At 43.6% G+C, this 19,018-nt stretch overlaps 1 protein-coding gene across 2 annotated transcripts; it reads right to left on the bottom strand.

The window, feature by feature from the left end:
- Positions 1 to 7,857: 7,857 nt before the first annotated feature.
- Positions 7,858 to 18,294, bottom strand: NFKBIZ (NFKB inhibitor zeta). 2 transcript variants are annotated; one of them, XM_019528634.1, is made up of 12 exons: positions 18,088 to 18,294; positions 15,607 to 15,746; positions 14,554 to 14,590; positions 14,337 to 14,440; positions 13,448 to 14,211; positions 13,170 to 13,275; positions 12,746 to 12,892; positions 12,378 to 12,441; positions 12,086 to 12,255; positions 11,274 to 11,384; positions 10,984 to 11,151; positions 7,858 to 9,400 (listed from the first exon to the last, which is right to left on the bottom strand). In XM_019528634.1, the coding sequence occupies exons 1-12, from the start codon at positions 18,287 to 18,289 to the stop codon at positions 9,347 to 9,349; spliced, it is 2,067 nt and encodes a 688-aa protein (XP_019384179.1). In that variant the 5' UTR covers positions 18,290 to 18,294; the 3' UTR covers positions 7,858 to 9,346. The 2 variants fall into 2 exon arrangements, with proteins under 2 accessions (XP_019384179.1, XP_019384178.1); XM_019528633.1 differs by lacking the exon at positions 7,858 to 9,400 and having other exon boundaries at positions 10,695 to 11,151.
- Between the last annotated feature and the right edge of the window lie 724 nt (positions 18,295 to 19,018).

Raw genomic sequence — 19,018 nt, forward strand, 5'->3', positions numbered from 1 at the left:
GTTTTCCCTTCAATTTCCAACCCCCCCTTCCCTCTCCCATTAAGGAGGCAAGGAGGGCTAGCAGCTGTGTTTTTTTCTAAATCTGCTATTGATAATGCATTTTTAATAATATTTCTAACACTGTGAAGATTTGTAATATGCTGCTGTTAGACATGGGCCTTTAGCTTAAAGAGGTTTCCTATAAATAATTACCTGATTAACAAATTGTATTTATTTCACATGCACTTGTGCCTAGTTTGGGTCTGTTTATCTCACTTCTATTCCAGCAGTCCAAGCCTAGAAAGTAAAACGTTTCAGGGAAAGTGAGTTCACTTCTGAGTTCTTGCATCAAAAATCTGATGTGAACCACTGCCTAGCCAAAGGAGGCAAGGGATGTAATTGGATGGGGCTTGTTTCCAATTAAAATGAGCACACCTCTTGGATATTAAATAATTGCAAGGACATCCTCTTGAATGATTGACAGATTAGGAACTGGTAACTAATAAAAGCAGAAAAATATGAGATAAGCTGCTGTCCATTTAGTCTGAGTGGTCATTGGATCAGACTCTGTATGAGTCTCCCAGGTTGCTCTTTGACCAGTTTTAGGAAAAGGTAATTTAAAAAGAGAATAAGAGGACTAGACTGGGATGCAAGAGAGCAGGTTTCTCTTCCTGGCTGCCATGGACATACTGGGTGATCTTGGACATATCAGTTCCCTTCTCTGAATTTCTGTTTCCCCATCTATAAACTGGAGATATGACACTTGTCAAGGCACTTTGAAATTTACTGCTGAGAAGGCATCCTATTATTATGATACCATCTTGTAACTCCCTCCGTGACCCATGCATCCTCACTCTTTTCAGTACTCCTTTCTTTTAGCTAAGCTACCATTGGTAACCCAGGCATCCATTCTGGATATTACACTTAATATTAACTGAATAAAAAATAATAGGCAGGTATAGCCATAAGTACCTCTCATATCTTTCACTTCGGAAACCATAATTCTCCTATTTTCCTTACACTGTCCTCACATTTATTGACATGACCTCGGGCTGTCTTCAGTTTAGACTGAAGATTGCTTGAGGCAAAGACTTCTAATTTTAAATTTCTCCCCTGCACACAGAGGCTGCTTACAGACATTTAAAAAAAATCCATGCTTTACTGGAAGCAGGAGTGTGTTAGTTTGACTTGGATCCCCAGCGTCTATAGATCAAGTGCTTCAGTGGGTCTTTTTGGCACTTTCAGCAAAAGCAGAGTCAATCAGCTATTAGATAAAAGCCCCACTAAGACACCCGACCTATTGGGCAAGTCTCATCCAATTAATACGCTCCCTCTTCTGGGTATGTGGTGGCAGCCTCAGTGCAGAAGCACTCTAAGTTTAAAGTAAAGCACCATTTTTGTTTTTGTTTTTAAGGTCTGCAAGCAACCAAAGTGTGTGTGTGGGTATGTGTGTAGTGCAACGCAGCACCATGAAGAGCTATCCAACCTAGCTCTTCACATGTGAAAGCAGTGTCACCACTTTAACCATGCTCTGCAGAGCTAATTAGCCCGAGGCAGAGTTGAGCTAATTCTGGTTCCTGTTTCAGAGGTAGCATGTGTAAGAGTGAGCTTGGGTACCTCTGCATAGTTCTGCTGTGTACTCATGTTCCCACTGAGTTCAGGGTATCTCCATATTGTGGTGTCTACACATGGGCAGATCTAGGATTTTGAAAAGGCAGGGGGGTGTAGATGGTGTAGTGCACCATCCCATATAACACAATCCATTCTTCCCTAGGTAAAAAGAAACTAGAAACTTTACTTTTATGCTGGGAGCTTTGGGATATATTATTCAGTTTAAATGAGAAGCAAGAAAAAATAACTGTATTGGAATGTGTTAAAAACTGTCTCCAGGGCTGTGAAATAAGATTCATAGATTGCGAGGCTGGAAGGGACCTCGGAAGATCATCGCTTCCCCATAACTTGGTGTCATCCACTAACTTGGTCAGTGAGCTCTTCACCCCTACATCCAAATCATTGATGAAGATGTTAAAAAGCACTGGACCAAGCACCAACCCCTGAAGGACACCACTGGCCACTTCTTGCCAAAACAACACAGATCGTTCAGTAGAACTCTCTGGGTCCTACCCCACAGCCCAGGGGCGATGCATAGGGGGTACACATACCTTTACAGTTCAGAACAAATAACAGTATGCACCTAGCTGTTATTTTTGCTACAAGCTGGAGCTAAAAGTTTACACAGTGTAAATAAAGATCTTTTTATACCTCTTCCTGTTTCACTTAGCAGGAGGTTTAGTAACGTGGAAAATATAAAGAGGCCACGTAAAAAGAAACCTGAAGAACCTTAAAAGTAGGGTGACCATATTATTTTGAACAAAATCCAGGACAGGATAAGGAAATCCAGGACTGAGGGCATCACACACATGCACACACGCACACACAGCCCCCCGGCCCTGCAGCTCCCAGGAGCCCTGACGGCAGAGCAGGACAGGGCGGGACAGCACAGAGGCCTGCAATGAGGCTACGTGCCTGTGCACAGAGGCTGGACCCAGGTGGAATTAGCCCTTGTGTGATCTCCTCTGGGCTCTACCAGCCCACACTGTGCAGCAACACGGTGCCTCACCCACACTGTTGGCAACTGGCCAGGGCTGCCACATGCCCTGGGCCTCAGCAGGGGCCACAGCGGTCTGGCTGCCAGTCATCCTAGCTCACCCCACACAGGTGGCCAAGCCTCGGGTCCGGCCCAGCCCACCCTGGCCAATCCCTGCCCCAAGCAGGAGAAGCGGTGCTCAGCCCAGACCCCTTCTCAGCCTCCAGCTGCTGCTCAGGAGAAGCCAAGCTGGGCACATGCACGTGGGGTGCCACCAATCTGACTTTTGCTTCAATTTTAGCCACCAGCCAGGATGGCCTATGAACTCTGGGACTGTCCTGGCCAAACTGGGATGTATGGTCACACTACTAACAAGCTAGACATGGTAGGTGGGTGAATATGGTGTGTTTGTATATTGAGTTTCCATCAAACATGCTTTCCTGGTCAGTTCCACCCCTCCACTTTATCTTTGTGAAAGAGAATTTCACTCAGTCATCAGATCAGAATTACAGGCAGAGCAAAGTCACCAAGAAGACTACCTCCTCTTTTCTCCTCCCACTTCTAACTATAATGCATGGACAATACCAGTCTGAGTCATCCTCCCTCAGGCTCTCCAAATAACAAAGGGGAGGGGTGAAATCTCACCAGAAACTGAAAGCAGAGCCAAATGTAGAGCATGGGATGAATGCAACCACCACCTCCTTGAAACTGCCTTACTCAGTGGTTTACAAAACCACTAAGCAAAGTCTACCAGCCCAGGCACAAACTCTACTTAGTCACTCATTATCAAAGTTAAGAAAAAGTGTATGTGAATGATCTTTCACTTGCCCATTAAAAAGAACCCATGCACACCCAACCCGTAAATATATAACTCTCCCCTTGCAAAACTAGGAGTATGTGACAAAGAGGAAGCAAGCCAACCAAAACCAGGATCCCATTTGTCACATAAAAGAGACTCCTATTTATTAAAGTTTTTTGCAGCTCCTATAATAATGGCGTTTTGACTTCAGTAGCTAGGTGCTACCACATTATGAGGCTTTATAAAGGTGACAGTTCAAAGGGAAGGATAGAAATTCACTGATTCACAGAAGTTCAGGGCTGGAAGGGACCTCGTGAGATCATCAGGTCCAGCCCCCCTGCTCTGGGCAGGAAAGACTGCTGGGGTCAAATAATCCCAGCAAGGTGTGTGTCCAATCTCCTTTTGAAGATCCCCAGGGTAGGTGCCTGCACTACCCCCACTGGGAGTCTGGTCGAATGAACCGTGAAGAAGTTTTTCCTTATATCCAGTCTGATAAGCCTTTGAAATTTGTATTTTGGTGGGGATGGAGGACAGCTGGTAGCCATGTCTTACAGCTGGTCTTTAAGTTGTCAGCACTGAGGCCTTCAGTCAGGGACAAGAGTCACTTGACCTCATAGATTTGTAGACAAATGAATATCCCCACATAATAGAGCTAGCTGGCAAAGATTACCATAGAGGCAGTCTAAAGACAGGAACATTGGACTGAGACCCAGAAGTCAGCAAGGAAGTAAAATAGAACCAGTTCTTCCTGTGAACAAACTGAAAAGGAATAGATACTGGAAGCTATGCTCTATTTTAAAATTAACATAGTTTAAATTCAATAATATTTAGCCATCATCAAGTCTCTAGGCAGAAATGACAAAACATTCATGTCAAACCCTCCAGACCAGCAGCTTAATACATTACAAAAGACTAACTTCATAAGCCAGCCAGCAAACAATAGCTCTCACGGACCAGAAGTAACAGGTAAGTTCCACAAGTGAAGAGAAACTCATGAGAATGGACTCTAGAACAGGAAGGAGAAACTATGCCGAGTCAGAGGAAAGACCACAACTCGCTGCTCTTCAGGAAGGACTGCTCTGTTGGGGAAAGACCACTGCTAATGCAGCAAGCACCGAAACTATGCAAGGGGTTGCACTACAATTTTCAGTCATCAGCTTAATATTGCTTGCAGAAGTGAATGGGAAACAGCGCAGAACCAGTGAACGCTTACATTTGAAACAGCAAAAAAACCATCTGAGGGCTGCAGAAGCAGAGAGAACTGTCCTGAATTTCCTGGAGAAGGTTAAGCTGTAAAATTCTGACAGACAATATTGCTTCTATCCACCACTGCTACATTATAATCCAGTAGTAGACAAAAAAGTATCCCAGATGGTTGGATGGCAGGTATATTGCCCCTCAAAGTTGGACTCAGATACAGACCTGGCCACATGCTCTAAAGCAATGGTTCTCGATCTTTTTAGATTCAAGGTGCCCTTCAGAAAATGCCAACTCTTAGCTTTCACTCTTTTTGGTTTTTCTTTTTTTTAAATTACGGAAAAATAAAAGAGCAAATCTGCTGCAAAGATCTCAGAAAGACTACAAGTCAGAATGTTTGAACACTATAGCTGTAAATGCAGGGGCGTGCACTTGCAGCAGCACAAATTACTACAGTGCACGCCCCGCATATGACCTTCATTGCAGGACAAACTGTTCCACACCGAAGGGCACATACAGGGTCATGCACTGCGGTAATTGTCCCACAACAGGCAAACTGCCCCTGCCCAGCTCTTCAGCCAAGGAGAGCTAGAGACCAGGGCCAGCACTGGAGCTGGCCCCACCAGTCTTACCTGGTGGCCTGGAGCAGCAGGGACACAGGCCCTGCAGCACAGAGGCCTGACCGAAAGGTCCAGCTTCCATGTGTGCCGGCACATGCTTGTTGGGTGTACAACATGCTGCTTTTTCTTTAGGGTATTTTTTTGCTACCAGGAAATCTTGGTAGCAAATTTTGGCCTCACGAGGCAAATTTGCAGCACAGGGCACATTTTAACATTCAAAAGATGCAGTTTGCAGTGCCACAAAGAGGCTTGCAGTGCCACAAACCACACGTGCCTGTACATCTGGATGTAGCCAGGAGTCGTTCTATTTGCAATATCTGGACTTAGCTGGTGAATCATGCGTAGGTGTTTTCACATTTAACAGGGCTAATATTGCATGGCGTCCCATAGCACCCTTCAAAGGATCTCCTGGCACCTGGTTGAAAAGCACTTCCCTAAAGACTTCTCTTGAGTCATAAATGACAGATGAGTTTGTATTGGAAACAGTTTGTACACAAAAGTTCCCAAAACTTGACCAGGCTCACAGGAACTCAGCAGTGAAGCAAACCAGGGGCAATGCATAGGGGGAGCACACAGGTGCACATGTACCCCAGCGTGGTGGTGCACCCCCTGCCTACCCAGAGCCCAGGTTGGCTGTAGCAGGCAGCCAGGAAGTTGCAAGCAGCTGCATTGGGATCTGCAGACCCCTGACTCAGCTTGTTCCTGGAGTCAGGTGCACGCACACCTCAGGGTGGACAGCAGGGAAGGGGCCAGAGCTACACTGCTACAAGGATCAAGCCCCTCACAGGTACCTTGGCATGCCACATCTTCCAAGTAGAGGTTGTGGGTGTTTTTGGCACTCTACCCAAAAACCTTGACAGCCCCTGGGCTAGGTCAAGTTGTCCCTGTTCTCTGTTGGCCCATTTTCATTCCTGCTTTAACCAGCCTAAAGACGGCAGGTACTGATGGTGATATTTGTTACCTTAAAAATAGGCAACCATTTCAAATCTACCCCTGCCCACTGAACAGTCCCTTAATAGGTATTTTGAAGTTGTATATACAACATGCTCCACCCTAAGAACATATAAACCCATGTTTGTGATACAAATGGATGTTAACAAATAAACGTAAGACATGCTTGTCTGCCCCACTCCTGGGAGTATACTATATTTAGTAGTTTGAGAGTCAGCTCCCTTCACCATCTGTGCTAAAGCACACAGCCAACAAATCCAGGCTAGGGTTTGGTGGCACGAGCCAAGAAACACCAATAGTGAGAACAAAACTTGGCATCAACTAGCATTCCTTCCCTGGCACAACTCAAACCATAGCTAAGGCCTTTCACGTCCTTACAAACTGATAAAGCACATTTAACCTTGTCCCAAGTGCCAAACCCTACTAATGGAGCAGAGTGTTTTAGCCAAACCTTGTTATACAAGTTGATGCCTAGTTTCTTCATCTTCAATTAGAGGGATTGTCTAACTCTACTGTTTGTGCCAGACACTATTCGCCTTCTAATGTTACATGAGAGAATATTAGTAAGTTATACTTGGGGTTAGGGTGCTTTGTATGGAACTGTATACCAAACCTTTAAGATTATGAAATTATTTTGGCAGCAGCATATCGAACACTGATTTTAGTTTTTATGCTCTAATCTAAATCCCAAGAACCCTTACTTGCACTAGATATCAATGTCATTGATATGGAAGGGGACAATGCCTTACAGTGGCCTTCACTGGCTTACCTGCAGCAGTGGGATTGACTGTACCTATACTTTCTGCCAAACTCAAAAACCCAAAGGATTTAGTTCTCTTCTCAGGTAAGATAACTAGCCACAACCTCGAGTTGCATACTAGCAAGTCCAGATCAGATTCTCTTCAACACAAAAACATTTAATTGGCCATTATGTAAATGATTAAAAAGAACAGCAGTGGAATGGGACTGAATTTTCTCCAAACCCCCACAAAGCAAAGAGCCCTTTCATTCAGTTCAGAAGGTAAGATTCACTATTGGAAGGCATAGCCTTCAATTTGTCTTCTCAAATGATACAGAGCCTCTTGGATGCCCTAGGCCAGATTGATACATTAAGTAGGCCTTGTTTTGACTTTGGAAGGCTCTAATCTACCAACACCAGCTATGGATTTAACACTCCACTGCAAGTCTTCATCACCATTCAGTATTATTTTGTTTGCTGGTCAAAATACAACCTTCTTCTCCTTTCCCTCTTTCAAACTTAACATGTGAGGTTACATCTACCTCGCTGTAGCTGTCCTTAGAAGGCTCGTAACTCCTGGAAAGAGATGGGAGAAGAGGAACAGATTGTGGCCTCAGCAGCAACTTGCCATTGTTCAGGATAAATTTTCAATGACTTCTTTATGACGTTGGTGTTTGCGAAACCAAATCAAACAGTCAGTCTAGTGAACTGACTAAACGTAACTCAAAGGGAAGAAGTGAGACGGAAAGCAAGGGAAGCAAATGAGAGGTTGGCTAAGATAACTAAGTTTCCCAAAATGTGTAAGAGAGAAGTCCCAAGAGAGGAGGCGGCTCTGTGTGTGAGGAACAATTGGCCAGCTGAGAATTGGGCTATTTACATGGGTTCTGCTTCCCAAAGGGCAAGGTGTCATCAGTAAAAGGCTTTTGCAACACATCATATTTTATGAAATTTAATATTATTTGCATCATATATACCAGCCACTAGAAACTTTGAATTAAAAAGTTTATTCAAAACTGTACACATCTTTGAAGCATGCATCACAGCTCTGCTCAAGTTATCAGATTTTCCAATTATCTTGTCTACAAGACATACTTTCAATAAACAACGTGATCAGATTATGCCAGGTTAATTACACAGCTATGGACAAGAATCACATGATGCAAGAAAAGCTAGAGAACAAAGAGAACATTCAAAGAATCAACTGAAATGAAGTACATCCCAGGTCACTTTGAGGGATCAAAACAGGACATTCTTTTTGATCAAACATGTTTATACAACTTCATTAATAAACATGTTGCAATAGGAGCCAGAATTATTATTGAAAAATACCTGTGTTTGCTTCAAATATTATTCAATTATCACTATACCTATAAGGTAAAAACATCAATACAAGAATAAATCTGTTTAGGAGATGAAAGTATTCTCCCCTAGGAAAAAAGGGTCCGATTCAGCAAGGTAATCTAAACTACATGCTTAAGTTCCACTGACATCAATCAGTACGCTCCCAAGTGTATACATGAGCACTTCTGCTGAAATCAGAACCACATTCTTCCTCATTAAAGAAAATTATGTACAGAGGGATATTTTCTCCTACACAATCTACTGCTCAGATTAAAGAAAAATCTGTCCTGGTGCAAGAAAATAGGATTTGATGCTGTCCCCATTGATGTCAACAGGATCACTATCAAGCTTATAGTTACCCTATTACAACTCATCATTTGCTTTAAACTACAATAGCTTTCTGCAAATAAGTACCATTGACAATTGATCCTGCCAATACTATAGCGCTGACAATTAATCATTCACACAATTAAATTAATCCGATTTCCACCAGCATAAAAATCAGAATTCCATGTGCACAATCCAAAAGCTCAAAACTGGAAATATCTGAAACTGGAACAAACCACTAGGTCTGTAGAACTGCATGATAATGCCTTGATTATATACAGTACTGTCGTGGAAACTGAGAGGGGGGAGCTACAAAAAGGTATATAAATAGGTCTTTTAGTTTTAAAATATTAGATTTTCCTAAAAGTTAATATTTATGTGCAATTTAAAAAAGACAAAAACAAATAATAAAAATATTGCCATCCAATAAATCTAGCTAAATGCAAAAAACAAAAAAATTAAACATAAAAACTAACAACAAACAATACAATTGTCTGTGCCCAGATACCTGCCCAGATACCAGATTATCTGCTGTTAAGTAAGTCAGTTTTACCACTGATATTGGGTCCGGGTATCCAGACAAAGGTTCCATATACCGGGGAATCAAACATTCCCATCTGCTGAGAGGAATTTGGATTTTTTTATTTATTAATTATAACCCACTATATGATAGTGAACTAAATACTTTTGTTTCATGGAAACAACTAACATTTGCCTCCACCAGGCAAATGGTCTATTTACAAATACATTAGGACTGCCTAACTGACAGTGAGTGTAAGTGATGAGAACTCCAAGACACATGGAGTCTAATATGACGAGGCTCTCTGCTGAATAGCCTTCCCCTTCAGGATCCGTCTTATCTAAAAAAGAGAGAGAGAGAGATCAGTATTCACCCTCTGAAGGCCCAAACCTGTGCACTCGTAAAAGCAATGCTATCAGCTTAGATTCCAATTTCAGTTGTACAAGTGAACTGCCTTAAAACAACATGATTTTTACCACTGTAACTGAGATTGGAATTACTTGCTTATTTATACTGTAAACTTTTCAGGGCAAGGGTCATCTCTTTGGTATGAATAAATGTACAGTACTTAGCACAGCACTTCCCTGATTTATTACTTGGACTCTAAAATTTATCATAACACTAGCATTTTTTATGGCCTACCCCAAATTCATAAGCAAGGAACTAGATTCTTGTTTCTCCACATACTAGGCACATCTACATGAGAAGCCTGCTGCACAGTTATGCAACTACTAAATGACTGTGTAGTAACAACTAAGTACCAAATGACTGCACAGTAACCAGCGTTTCTGCGCAGTAGCATCCCAGCATGGTTGCCTGGTGATGCTTATTACACAGTAGCTCATTACCACTGCACAGTAGCATCAGGTGTGTTCACCAGGATCTGGGGCAACATCTGTTCACCAGAGCGCCCCAAGGGATGACAAGGTCGAACAGTCACAAACCTCTCCATGACCATTTTGGGCTGGATGTAAGAAAGAACTTCTTTACTATTCAAGCCCCCAAAATTTGGAATAGACCCCAGCCAGAGGTGGTTCAAGCACCTACTTTGAACACCTTTAAGAAACATTTGGATGTTTATCTTGCTGGGATCCTATGATCCCTGCTGACTTTCTGCCCCTGGGGCAGGGGGCTGGGCTTGATCTTCTGAGGTCCCTTCCAGCCCTAATGTCTATGAATGCATGAATCACATCACAGTTCCTGACCAGCAATGCTACTGCACAGTAACAGCAAGCTACTGCACAGTAAGCATATGGTCTTGCATTGTGACCTTATGACATTGAAAAATGCTTAATGGCTGATTCTATTAAACAGTTCTTCTATAACAGAACTCTCAAGTTACTTGCCTCAACTCTGATGTATAAATACAGTACATGATACTGAAATTATAAAGCTTGCCATTTCTCTTTGAAATTTCTCTCAAATTTGTTTACCCATTTTGTAAACAAATTGGGTATCTGTAATTTACCATGCATTTCTTTACAGAGATTCCTTATATATTTTTTGCAAACACACTCAATTTATTTCGCTGAATATTCAGCGACCATTCCAAAAACTAAGATTAGGTGATTACTCTGTATGCTACTAGCGTTGTTAGTCCCAAACAATTCAACTCCAGCTTTTTAATTGTTCTGAGTTTTACATAAATTAGCATGCAAGACCTAGACGTTGCAAGGAGAAAACTGCTGTTATCAGCTGTGCTATTCTGAATGAACAGAGATGTTAACTGTTCTATCCTGCCTTTGACTGTGAATAGTCCTAATCTGTCAAGCTATTCTGTTCCCCTAACTCAGAAGCATCTATAATATTGTTTCACAGAATTTAATATTGCCAGAAAAAAGGAGGACTTCTAGCAAACAAAAAAATGTACTCATGGCCACTCAACTCAACAGAAAAATCTGAAAGGTTTGGGGTTTCTTTTACCTGTTCTCCTACAGAGCCATCAGGAACCAGATGAACTGGCTGCTCATTCTCCAGGTTCCTAGCACTGGGATCAGCTCCCTTTCTCATCAGCAGACGAACTGCATCCAACTGGGTCATCCGATATTGCAGGCTGGCAGCCACATGAAGCGCTGTGTTGCCATTGTACGCCTAGTGAAAACAAGGGAACAATGCCATTAAAGCTAGCAAGATTTAGGAATAGTGGCACAAGGATGATATCACTCATTCAACAAGGGGTCTACACTACTTTGCATTCATGAAAGACACCATACCTTTGCATTAACAAAAGACAGGCTGTTGGGCTGCTCCAGAAAGAGACGAATAAGCTCCACATTGGCTTCTTCTGCTGCCAGGTGCAGAGCTGAGCGACCACTCTTACGATCCTAGCCAAAACAAAAAACAAAAGAAGTTTCTGCATTGCAACACTGGAAGTCTGGTGGATTCACTTCCTGAGTAGAACACTCATTGCCTTTTAAAATAAAGTGGAAGAATAATATCAGAGTATCCTCAAGGGGACTGGGAGAAGGAAGAGTACAGGAGATGACTACCTTCACTACTACACTTGTACTGTAATTCACTGATATTTGAAATCGAAGTAAAAAAGGTAATTTTTATTTAAACTATTCTAGTCTCATATGTGATGGCCCAGGTCCTCAATGGATATTGAATTGTTCAAGTTCTCAAGAAGGCAGTGGACAGTTTAGACCTAACTACCTAGCCCAGTAGTCACTCAAACCAGATACGGGATTTAATGATAATCCAAATTCCAAACCCCAGGAAAAACACCAGGGCAGCATTTTCTACAGGCTGCTTCTAAATAAAGTGGAACACATTTATTACCAGCCCAGCTAATATTACGTTTGTCCAGAAATTAAGCTGTCACTTTCTTCTTCTAGCCATTTACTAAGAAGAGACCCTGCTGATCTGAATAAACACAGCATTCCCATTCCAATCAGATAAATGAAGAAGTCTTAAAGTACTTGAAAGTATTTATTAACTCCCTTTCATTTATAATAAGCAATTTGCCCTCTGCCTCAGGTGGCACCCAGCACCCAGTTATTTCAGAATTGCTACTCTAACTTACTTTTGCCTCAACAGAAGCTCCCATTTGGATCAGAGTTTTGATGGTGTCTACCAGACTCTTGTTTCTCAACAGAAGTTCCTGAATCTCTGGGGAGTGAGGAGGCTGACGGTTTTGGAGTTCATGCACCACAGCATTGTGGGCTAGTACTGCACAGTGCAAAGCTGACAAACCTTGAAGTTAAGAACAATTTTAAAAAATAAATAAATAAATCAAACAAGCAGTAAAGAATTATTTGATTGGCTGTCTTGTTTCATAGGGGCAGCTCAAACTTTTTCCCCTCCCAGCTGCTCACCATCATAGTTTGTCGCCTCAAGGTCCACGTATTGACTATTTTCCAAGATTCCTTTCTGGATTGCCTGCAATAATGGGTACAAGGCACTTGTTAGTTCAAGCCAAAAGACATACTGGTAAATGAAAGGTTTTATAACATTTTTGTATAATATAAAGGAAACTGCTCAGGTTTTTTTTACGTACAAAATTCTACAGCAACAGCCTATAATACCATTGATAGTCTTAGAGCAAACTGCTGTACATTAAACTGTTAAATAATGTACAACCCTGGGATATAGTCAGAACATCTCAGTGCGGGAGAAATGGGGATTGTTTTTATAGGGGATGGGGCAAGGCAAAGAAAGGGCTCCAGAGTTTATCAAACCTCACCTGAAGGACCTGGGCATGCCCCTTCTCAGCACAAACATGGAGTGGCGTCCTGCCCCAGCAGTCAGTGGTGTTCACTTGAGCCCCTAGACCAACCAAGTCCTGTACAATGAGATGCTGGTTGGCAGCTACCGCCACCTGAAAGGCACTCTGCAAATACAGAAAAGAGGTTAAGTCATTTGTTATCTACCAGGAAATGACAACAAAAAATGCCCCAGATCAAATATTAATAAAGCAATGTTTATGGATACAGACAATTCCCAGCACTGGTGAAGGGTTATCTATTGAACTGTTAAGTCAAGGCTGGCATTAGTATGCAGGCTAACCCTCAAGCATAATATTAACAGGCATTCCACCAAGCTTCGCTCAAGGTCTAGAAGCATATAGCCTTCAGAAGCTTAAAACGCTGGCACACTGAGAACCTCACCTGGCCATTGTGTTCTTTAATATCCAGCATGTGCAGAGCAGCCATCTTTCTTGCAAGAACAAAGGAAAGAGCCCTCCGGCCCTGGGCAACAGCAATATGAAGGAACCTGCAGGGAAGGTCACAAGTACAAAGTGACATGCTGTTTGAAAGAAGCTATTGTATTTTCAAAGGTGTAGCCACTCCTACTAAGCAAAAAAGAGTCCCCTTCCAACCAAGCAACCCACCAAGAGCCAACCAAAGCATTCCCCAACACCGCAGTTTAAATGAAGGATACTCACGTGTCACCATCTGAGTCTTTGGCAAGGAGCTGGTCCTGAGAGAGGTTGGCCAGCTTGTTTTCCTCCTGTTCCACCTGCCACTGAAAGAAGGACTTGCCCAGCTGTGCAGTGTTTCTGATACCCGTGTGCTGTAGAGAAACATTCAGAGTAGCCAAAGATGTACCATTTCCACCAAGAGTACCACAGATATTACTTGGTGCCAGGCTGAAGTTCTGAGCATGGGTGCTAATGTCAGGTTGCTCATGGGCATTTGCAAGAGGCTGCAGTGGAAAAGTCATATTCTCTGAACCCTCAGAACCATTCAAGAGAGATGAGAAACCCTGGGTTGGGCAATACTGCAGTTCACGACTTTCAAAAACATTTTGCTGGTAGGCCAGAGACTGGACTTTGCCAGAAAGTGGCCTGTATTCCGGTGAAGGATCCTGAATATAATTCTGTGACAAATCCTGGGCCCGTGAGGGAGCAAACTGGTAGTTCTGGGGAGCATCCAACATCTGTTGGGAACTGCTGTCTTGAAATGTTTGATACTTCTGGGGTGGAGAGAAAGTCTGTGTTCCTGAACTGTCTTGATAGTGCTCTCCAGGTGATTTATGGTTAGAAATAGAGTGCAGCCAGCTAACTTGCACTGTGTTCAGAGAAACTGGACTTGACTCATTCTTAATATTTATAATGTTCTGAAGCAGGTCAGTATTGCTATCATGCTTTGATTCATTTTTGTGTGCATCCTCCATGTTATCAATAGAGGTTGGTGTCTGTGGTGGTGTCTGCAAAAAAATTAAAATAAACACAAAAAATTAGAGGAATTATTCAGTGGCTGGTTCCTTGCAACACCAGTCTTATGAAACAATTATTTTTTTAAACAATAAAAGAGAGAGACAGAAAAATTTACCAGAAAATGAGGGTGGGCACTGGCTGGCCGTTTGTAAGCAGGTCCATCACAGAGGGGCTCAGAAGCCTTTCTTTTGCTACTGTGAGCTAGCAAGTTCTTCAGCTCTGTTGAGGAAATTTACAACCAGTTTTTAGCCTTGGCAAATATTCTTTAAAAAAAAATAGTATGTTTATATTTATATTACACAGGGACATGCAGAAAGTTTAAAATTTTGTACCTGTATACTGATCATAGTTCAGTAACCCTTCTTGTGCCTATTTAAAAACAAAAACAAGCAAAATTATTCCAGAAAAACTGAAAGCAATTTAAAAAGAAACACTCAAAAGAGACTAAAAACACTCATATAAACATAAATGCACCTCCTACACTTAGAAGAATTCATATAGAAGAGTGTCAAACCAGTACTTCCATTTGATACATTTACTAATTAAAAACAATTCTAAAATGTACTCTTACAGAAGAGTGCTGCAAAACTTTGGGAGAAAGGGGCTGGACTAGATGACCCCATGACATCCCTTCCAGCCCTACTGTCCTACAAGTCTATGAAGTTCTAACTAGTCTACTAAATGGCTTTTCGAGTCATCTAATAGAAAGTAACAGACAATTATATCCATGCCATAGAATTCTACAGGATGGTTCAAAAACCTCTAGGAGGACAGTGCTGTAATTTTTTTTGAGAAAATTCCTATAAAAATCTATTAGCTTACTTCCTATTTTAATTTAATAACACCAAACCCAAGAAATTCTCTCTCACTGAGATGCAAACAGGAACTCAACGCAGGTACTCTAAGGCAAATTCCTCTTTCTAGGCTAACATATCTTATTTCTTCCGCCCCTGTATTATATTGCAGGCTTTGCGGGACAACTGCTGTCTTCACAGTGTGTGTGCTGTGCAGCACTATGCTGGCTGCTGTCACTAACAAGCAATTAAAGCAATTCTCTTCTGAGAAAGTTTGTCCATTTATCTTTTGGCATAACTGCAGCCAAGTTTACATTTATTTGTACTCTATTTGAAAAACAAGCCATCTATAATTTCAATGCATCTCCTTTCTTTAGCAAGAAGAGCAAATCCACCTGCTGGTGTCTTCCCACTCCATACCCCCAACTCTTCCTTCCCATAGTTTTGGGAGAAAACATAACATTTCTCACACCTGCATCAGCAGCAAGCCAAAAAAGTGGGGTCTGGTCTTATTAAATACATTTCTCACCAACTCCACCAATAGCTGAACCCACTGATGCAAGGGCCCATAGTATCAAAACTATTTATTACCTTGCAGTCATCAGCAACATAACCTGTAGACATCTGTCTGCTGCTTCTGAAGTGCAAGAGAAGCTCTTTCACTGAGTTCTTCACACGAACCCCCTGGAAAGGTCCTTTGTGCTGCCTTCCTCCCCCCATGTGGTGTTCAACTGCGGAGACACAAAATAAAATTTAAAGGTGCTCAAATAAACATTTTAAAAAACCCAAACAAACAGCAAGCAAGCAAATTGGAATTACCATGAATCAAAAAAACAAACAGAAAAACAATCACCAAAAATTCTCTAATTCCATCTGAGAATGCAGGCAGTCGTTCAACACAAGAATAGATTACAGAGACCCGTGCTGGCCAGCTATTAAGGGTTTCAGAAGCGCATCAATTCGAATTTCATCTCTTTTGACTCTCCCTCATCCCTCCCCCCCTTATCAACTCTTGTTGGTTAATACACTGGAAGCAATAAAATGCAAGTCCTATGCATATGCAAAAGCATGATACAAAAATATCAGAATGTTTTTTGCCTAATGCTGGGCCAATAATTTCCAGAATTACTTGTGCTTGGTGTTTCCATAGGGATTGAAAATTCCACTTTAAAGAAGAAAACTTGCTTTCTTTAAAAAGACAAGCAGAAGACTCTGTGAGACCCCTCAGCCTCTTTTTAAAAAAATCAGACCAATTTTAAAGCTGTAAAAGCAGAAGTGAAAGATAGGAAATGATGACCTAACACACCCCATTTGAATAGGGAACTAATGTGATAAGGAAAGTACAGAGTTTAGGATACAAATAAACTATATACATAATACACAAATATATCACCCCTCCCAGAAAAGAAACAAGCCAGATGCTTGATTTTTATTTATTTATTTTTAAATACAGGAAACTGGAGATCAGTGACCTGGTCTCAAGTTTCCCTTGGTCATCAGCTGGGATTTTTGCCAGAAGAAAAAGAAATACAGTTCCAGAGTCTAAATCCACTGATGTCAATGGGAGTCAATCTCCGGGTTTCAATAGACTTCATGGTAACAACACTCCAGCAGACCCAGCCTTCCCAAGCCAGAAAATGAGCCAGGCTCTTAAGAGCCTCTGAAGGAGAAAACAGGCTTATGACTCACAAAAAGTTTAAGAGCCATTTTTGAGACACTAAGAACAGCAAATGATTAACTCAATGTTTATATGTGAAAACATTAGCTTTCCGTAAACAAGCCTCTCATGGAAAAATAAACCCAAACAGACCGAAAGGAAAATCAAAAGGGGTGGGGGAGGCAGTGCCTAGTTACATAAACAATAGTATATAATATAAAGGGCAGGAGAAGGAGGAACAAGGGAGAGAGTTAAAGACCTAAATAACCAATGCAAATTTATCAAATGGTTTTGGAGTAGGTCCTTACGTTGAACTAGCAAACACTTTCAATGGGATGCTTTAGAGGAAGGCTCTTTCCAGACTGCATTGACACCTCACTACATAAAGGAGCATAACCTTTCTAGACTCAAGATCCCACTCTACTCCTGCCCCCAGGAAAATGCCAGCTCTTAAGTTCTCTTCCTTTTTTTTTTTTTTTTTTAAACTAGAAAATACTAGAGCAATTCTGCTGCAAAGAACGCCGAAACACAACAGCAGGGCAGAACAGTTTGAACACAATGAATTCTGGGAATTAGGGGAAGTCTCTGGGTTTACCGTGCAAATCCTGTGTGCCCACTTAACAGTGCTAACAGTGTGGTGTCCTGCAGCACCCTCGCAGGGACCTCTAAGCACCCCAGGTTACAGGAATGCAAACTGAACAGCCTCCTCCTGAAAAGTGCTGAGCATCCATTATGAACAGCCCTCTTCTCCTGCTGGCAGCCGAAGCACCAAAGCCAATGACTACTGCATGACCATACTGGTGCCCCAGGGAACACGAGACCCAGTAAAAAATAAATCAATAAGCAAAATAAATCAGCCAGGAATCACAAGGGATAAGTGTTCCCCTGGTCAGATCTGGTTGCTCCTCTCAGACTGGGCAACCTCCCGTCCACAGAGGTCCTGAGTGCCTTCCAAGACTGGCCCTACCTCTTGCCGCAACCAGCTAGCTCAAACCTAAGGCTGTATCTACCAGAGACTTTGTAGTTCAGATCTTACTCATGAGGAAGCGGGGCTGGTGGTCCATCTCAGTCTGGCTGCCTGCCTGAGGCAGGATCACCTCTGCCCAAAGCATGCCATACAAAGAAACCACCATCTCAGTCAGTGCTTCTCAACCTTTTTTGTACCAGGACCCAGGGTGCAAATTACGGAGGAGCTGGGGTGGGAGGGAAGATGCGCCCCACTAGACGAGACAAGAGCCCCTCCCCATAAGAGCTGAAAATCATAACCTAGGGCAGCCTCTGACGGGCTCGCCTGTGCCCCATGCCAACCCTCTCCCAGGCGCTCTTCCCCACTCGGGGAGACTCAGCCCCCAAGCACAATAAACCTCTGCCCCCCTCAGCCTCTCGCCCCCCGGACGGGTGGGCCGTGCCCTTACCGGCGCGTCGCTGCCCGCCCGCTGCCTCGCAGTCGGAGCCGGAGCCGGAGCCGGAGCCGGGCGAGGCGGGCGCGGAGCGGGCGGGCGAGCAGCTGCCCTCGCTGGAGTGCGGGGACGAGGCATAGAAGCAGGCCAGGTCCAGGGGGCTGCCCGTGCCGCCGCCCACCAGTGCCAGCGCCGCGTGCCCACTCTCCACCAACATCCTGAAGCCGGGCAGAGGCGGGCGGGCGCCGCGCAGCGCCTCTTATAGCCGCGCCCGCGCCGGGGCGGCGCCTGCCGGGAAGCGGCTCCCGCCTCCCGCCTCCCGCCCGCCGCCCTGCCCCGCAGCGCCGCCGGGCGGGGCCCCTCTCCCACCGCCCCTACACAAGGGAAGGTCTATGCAGCGCCCTACCTAGCCGCCCCTCCCTTCGGTGGAAACGTGCTTCTTTTCGGCAGCTGCCCGGTTGGCCCGTGCCTTCGTCCGGCCCGTGGGATGCAACCCCAACGTGGATATAGGAAAGGGTCTCGCACTTGACAAATAGGTTCTCTTAGAAAATGAGGGTTGGCCACGCATACCACGGGCATGTATCCCCACCCCCACAGACGGGGTGGGGGCTGACGCTATTGGCAGGGCCGGAGGTTGGCGGGGAGTATGGGCAACGCATATGGGGGGGCACGTGCCCCCCGACAGGGCTGCCGACTTCACAGATTTCATAGACATTGGGGCTGGAAGGGACCTTGGAAGGTCATTGAGTCCACCCCCCCCCCCCCCCCCAAGGGCGGGAAGTCAGCAGTGGTCAAAGGATCCCAGCAAGATAAGTGTCCAAATGTGAATCCAGGAGCACCCCAGGAGTTTGTTTTTTTAAGAAATGTTTCATGTTCCCAGCCACATCAAATCCAAGTCCCTGAGTCAATGCAGAACAATAAGTGGCCCTACAACCAGCAAACATCC

The sequence above is a fragment of the Crocodylus porosus genome, unplaced genomic scaffold (genome assembly GCF_001723895.1).
Source record: "Crocodylus porosus isolate Cpor-Errol unplaced genomic scaffold, CroPor_comp1, whole genome shotgun sequence".
In the NCBI taxonomy this organism is placed as follows: Eukaryota; Metazoa; Chordata; order Crocodylia; family Crocodylidae; genus Crocodylus; species Crocodylus porosus.

What these genes read in the sequence shown, in the direction of transcription:
- NFKBIZ (XM_019528633.1), bottom strand. Translation starts at nt 18,289, where the DNA reads ATGTTGGTGGAGAGTGGGCACGCGGCGCTGGCACTGGTGGGCGGCGGC. An exon ending in ATGTTGCTGATGACTGCAAG is followed by an intron (nt 14,591 to 15,606) that starts GTAATAAATAGT and finishes GTTTTTAAATAG; the next exon opens with GCACAAGAAGGGTTACTGAA. An exon ending in GAGCTTCTGTTGAGGCAAAA is followed by an intron (nt 11,385 to 12,085) that starts GTAAGTTAGAGT and finishes TGTTTTGGCTAG; the next exon opens with GATCGTAAGAGTGGTCGCTC.